Below are 5,523 nucleotides of genomic sequence, written 5' to 3'. Positions count from 1 at the left end.
GGCACCAAACCCTTATAGAACATAAACTCCTTTTGTGGGAAATAGCTACATTATAAACACAGAGGGTTTTGATAAAGTGTAAAGAATTTGTTTCTATATAGTCATGAGACTTTTTTTGAATTATCCCTGATAGCAGTTAAAGAGCAAGGCAATACAGTATTGCAATTTTAAGCATAGTTTTCATTTAAATTTACCCCAGCACGTCATTTTCTTTAGGTTATCTCTGCATAAGCATTAGCGTTAAATCATTTGTTTGCTGTTAGGATATCACTGATATTTATGCTGGCATATATATATAAGTCAAGCTGCATTTACCCAATAGAGCGTAAGACTTGTGTTTAATGTAAAAACTAAATGTTTCCTAACCACTTAAAATTTTTCTGTGCAATATAAGAAATGACACTCTTTGAGGAAAAAAAAACCTTAAGAAATAATTTGCATACCAGGAAGACTGAGGAAACAAGATGAACAACTTATCCTATGTTACAGCGAGGGTGATAACCTTGACAGATGCAGACATAAACTTTACATAAAATTCCAAGTTTGAGTTTAACATTTTTATTTTCTTATTTTGGCTTCTGTCACCAATAGTTAAGAGTGTATCATTATCAGGAATTAATTTATAATGTATAATTTTCAAAGGTAACGTCTGACAAATTACATGTCAACTCATTCATTTACTTCTGCAGGCAGACCTGTTATATAAAAACTCTGCATTTCATTTTTAACATCAAAAGGCAATCAGGTTGAAAGTTTTAAAAATTAACAATTTAATAATGAATATTTAGAAATGTGCTACACACAAACAGCATAGTAATATAAAATGCATACAATTTCAAACTACTTTTGAATGAACCCTTAATATGAATGGGTGATAAGTTTTAATAGTTACCAGATATTTTGAGGGCTCATTTTAAATATCATTTGGTCATGCATATAAAAAATAAATATGACAAATATATGAATTTTTGAAGTATAAACTGACATAGAAATCTATATATTCTTAATAGTTTTCATTAAAGCATCTTTGAAGCATTCTATAACATGAAATTGAGAACTCAGATGTAAAAGAAAGGCTTAAGGTATTATTAGACTTGCATAATTCACATACCAACTACTTACATAACAGTAAACATAAAACTGTTAAACAAAGCGATATATTTAGTTACTTTATTCTCTAAGTCATCGACTTCAGAAAGTCACTCACTGGGGCTGGGCAAGGATGTGCATGCCTGCGGTCCCAGTCTCACAGGTAGTTGGGCCAGGATCACTTGAGCCTCTGAGTTCAAGACCTATTTGGGCATCATTATAAAGCCCAGCCTCAAAGAGCAAGGGTTGGTAGGTAGGTTGGTAGGTTGGGGCTACTCACTAGAAAAATTAGAAAATTCCCAATTTCAATTAACAGGGAAACAAAAACAACTATAGAAGCAATTCAGAATTTGACTCTACTTCCTGAGAAGCAGTAAAGGAGGGGCTACGACACTGCTCCTTGAAGATTGTCAAAGCTTTGCTAGAACTTCTGCGCAGGAGATTTATAAAACATCAAAAATGAAAACTCCATCCTTTCCTCAGAACACAATCTGTGGTAAGTCCTGTTTTCCTGATTCAGATGTCTTAAGAGCTAAACACATGGGACAGTAGATTGAGCTTAACAATGTTCAGATTCCCACTTCTAAAAGACAGCTCTGAGGCAGCTGAGGGTGGGTGGTATCCATTACTTTTCCTTGTCTGAATAGTTTAAATAAAATTTAATTGGGTTGCAACACTAATTTACAAAGTTAACACAGGAGAAATAGAGACTTTCGTGAACTAATTTAGACCAGTAGACTTCACTCTAAGTACAAATCAGAATCACCTGAAGAAGTTTGGCAAAACTGAAGTCTGGTTCAATTGCCTAGAAATTATATTTAACTGTTATGGGATGGGTAAGAAAGTTCCCATAGGATTCTACTATGAATTGAGGTTGAGCATCATTGATTGGTAATAATTAATAATTGCTACTCAAGATGGATGTGATTTAAATAAATTAAAATTCAAGTAAGAGTACTTTCTTTGTGACGGACATTATTATGAATGGTAATAAAAGAATTTTTCTATAAAATGATTGGATAATACTAATATTTATCTTTGCCACTCAACCAGCTGTGTGAGTTTACTAAGACAGCCCCACTTTTACTATGCCTGCTGTCATAGATTTCCTTTTACCTTAACTTACTGCAGCTGCTTACCTGGAATTCTAACTGTAGTGCTTACAAGCAAACCCTTTTTCTAGGGATATAATAAAGCAAAACAACTTCAAGTGAAAGTATATGAGGTATTCTCCACTTCATATCTGAAGTCACACGGCTATACTCTAAGCATTGAAATATTGCTTTGATGTTTAACAAAATCTCCTGGGTCAAGAATTAACACCCACTGGCATCAGTGCTGGCATTAAATTATCTTAAAAAAAAAAAACTATGTCAGATCCTCTGGGAAACTACAAGGAATGGGTCTTTAATGCAGAACATGTTTCTTGTGACCTATTTATAAAAGATTTCTTAGCAACATTACAGAAGCATAGTTTCTAAGTCATATATAATTAGAGATTAGTTAACTCAAGGGAACTTTTAACTAAAGTTAACTAAGGGAAATTATGAAAGATCAGTAGTTAAAATAAATAATAATAAAAATATATTCCACAAGATAATTAAGAAGTTAGTGTTTAAAAATAAATGTCACATTGTTTTGTGTTCAGTTACACAGACTGACTGTAGTGGCTTAGATACCAAAGAATGGTCAAGGTGTGACTGAGAAACAGAAAACTGATTTAAGACCAGAGAGTCTAAGGTGAAAGACATCACTATAATTACTCTAAAACTTGGAATTACAATGACTGGGACTTTTCAGGATGACAATATGTCAAGAAACAGAACACTTTGGGGAGCAAAAGTTAATGAGTAGTCATGATTATGTAGCTCATGTTAGAATACTCTGTGTGAAACAGAAAATAAAGTGTTAGTGTTAGAATACTCTGTGTAAAACAGAAAATATAGTGTTAGTGAGCACCACTAGGAATACAGATAAAACTACCTGCCTAATTTTAGAGTGAGGTTAAGGACAAGTCTGCAGTTATGTAAATGCATTCCTAAGCTATTATGTCATAATTTATCTGTTATATGAGTGATGCATGATTTATTTTAAAATGTTTTATCCACCATTCCTTCTAAACCTCAATTAAAAAACACATAAACTTATATGCACTTGTAGTACAATGTCCCTTGGGTTAAGAGAAAAACTACTGAAGGAAAAAGAATGTCTTCAACAAATATCAATCCATTACTGGATCCAAGAGGTAAAGAAAAAATTGTAGGAGAGCTCATAAATGGGAATTCACAAAATCCAGGATATACTGGATTCATCTCCAAGAGTTCATCTTTGACATCCCATATTATTTCAATTCAGATTAGTAGATGGATCTGCCAGCCCACGCCCACCCCCCATCTCAAAAAAAAAAATCCCATGCCCTTTTCTTTCTATAATAAAAGTTTCAAGTTTTTCACCTGGAATTTAAGATTTCTATTATAGTCAGCAAATCTGTGCCATATCTTATAAAACATATATCCTGGGGCAGATAGGTCTTCAATGAAAATCTTGTTTTGATCCTATAAGGAGGATCTTATACAGTATATATTCTTATTTTTCAGTTTCCAGTATTAGCAAACACACGATACAGAATGGAAGTCTTTGATACCATTGTTATATGATAGAGAACAGCATTATTCTCCGTTTAAAATGCGTTCAATCTCTTCTAGCCTTTTCAAAGCAGCAACTCTTTTCTTCTCAATTTCTTTGATGTCTTTTGTTGTTTTATGGGGGGCCTCTTTGTCTGCACTTTTTGTTGATTGTTTGTTGGATTTCGAGTTTTTATGATCACTTGTTTTTATGAGTTGTGCTGGACTGGGTTCACTTTTGATTTCTTTTACTTTCTCAGAAAGGATTTCATCTTTTTCTTCTGTACCTGAAGTCATATCTACTGGGGACACTGGCTGCTCCACAATACCAGAAGAGGAAATTTTATCCCTGACTATACTCAAATGGCGTTGAATATACTCCTCATGAGGCGCTAATGCCAATGTTTCCACCAGGCATCTTTCAGCTTTCAGTAAGTCCTTCTCTTCAAAGTACACGACACACAGGTTGTGCTTTCCTTGCACGTTGCTTGGATCCATTTCCAGTATCTTTTCAAAACACTTTTTGGCTCCAGGTATGTCCTTCTTTTGATTCATTAGAATATCTCCTTTTAAAATGAGACCCTTGGTATGGTCAGGGTAATACCTGAGCAGCTCTTCTAAAATTGGCAAAGCCTTTAACTCCTTAGCAGTCTGTGAATACAGGAGAGCCAAGTTAAACAAAGCACTTCTAAAGTCAGGTTGTAATTTGATGGCTTTCTTCATCCAAATCTCAGCTTCAGAATCCTTTTTGTCATCCATGGCAAGCATGCCCAAATTGAAATAGCCATTGGCATCTTGTGGCTCTTCGTTTATGTAGTTTAGGAGCCGTTTTCTAGCTTCAGGTCTCAGTTTAACTTCACCTGAAAGTCATTTTATTTTTAATATCAATGAATGAATAGTTTTCAGGTGTTTTGTTATGTTACACTATTACAAAATATAACAACAAAGCAACTTATTTCTGTATCTAAATAAAAAAGTAAAAATCCAATACATCTTTCTTTATAGGAAAGACAATGAGCTTGAAACACTCAAATGATAGGTTTGTTTCTTTGTCAATCAGCACTTTGGAAGCCAAGAGGAGAAATTTCCTTAGTTTGGAATTTAACAGAACATTAGAGGAAGAATAGATGAGAGTTTAAGACACAGGACTTCCAAAGATGTGTATTCAAGCACAATTCTGCCAATATTTTGAGTTTATACATCAAACAAGTTCTTTAATTTCTCTTGGTTAATTTACTGAATTTTCTATGAAATTATAGTACACACATGTACATGTACATATAATTTATATAAAAGCTCAGCAAGTGTTATAATAACTATAAATATCACAGTCAGAATTCCTGATATGTTAGCTAAAAAAAAATTAGAAAGTTTCATAGTAAAATTACACTCTTTAGTATAAAACTATGAGGTTTTGAAAACAAACACTGAAATAAGTTTTTAATGTTCTTCATGTTCATACATTTAGATGAGAGCTTGTGTTGGATAATGAGTGACTTTCATAATTATTAAGATTCTAAAATACTTGTTTTCAAATTTGTACTTATTAAATATCAAACAAAGACTTCCTTATATTGTTTTAATTGACTGAATGATTAATAAAGAAAATCTGAAAATAAATCAATAGGATCAGCTCTTAGATGAGTTACTGTCTATTAGCTATATCAATTCTGAGTACTGACTAAGTCCTTCTGGCCTAATACTCTAGCTTACCAAATAGAAGATTGGGACATCAAAGTCCACTTAAGTTACAAAAAGTTCTAATTTTATGTTTCTGTACTTCTGCAAGAGTTTAAAGAAATACATTCAA

General features: G+C 33.0%; 1 protein-coding gene across 2 annotated transcripts in view; it reads right to left on the bottom strand.

Annotated features, from left to right (window-relative positions):
• Positions 1-130: 130 nt before the first annotated feature.
• Positions 131-5,523, bottom strand: part of Tmtc3 (transmembrane and tetratricopeptide repeat containing 3) — a 40,424-nt gene continuing 35,031 nt past the window's right edge. For both annotated transcript variants that reach the window (XM_005358118.2, XM_026784573.1), the window contains exon 14: positions 131-4,573. In XM_005358118.2, the coding sequence (XP_005358175.1) occupies positions 3,759-4,573 (815 nt within the window). In that variant the 3' untranslated portion in view covers positions 131-3,758. The remainder of the gene's footprint in view (positions 4,574-5,523) is intronic.

Source organism: Microtus ochrogaster, chromosome 24 (assembly GCF_000317375.1).
Source record: "Microtus ochrogaster isolate Prairie Vole_2 chromosome 24, MicOch1.0, whole genome shotgun sequence".
Taxonomy (NCBI): domain Eukaryota; kingdom Metazoa; phylum Chordata; class Mammalia; order Rodentia; family Cricetidae; genus Microtus; species Microtus ochrogaster.
This window is presented reverse-complemented; position numbering and strand designations above follow the sequence as displayed.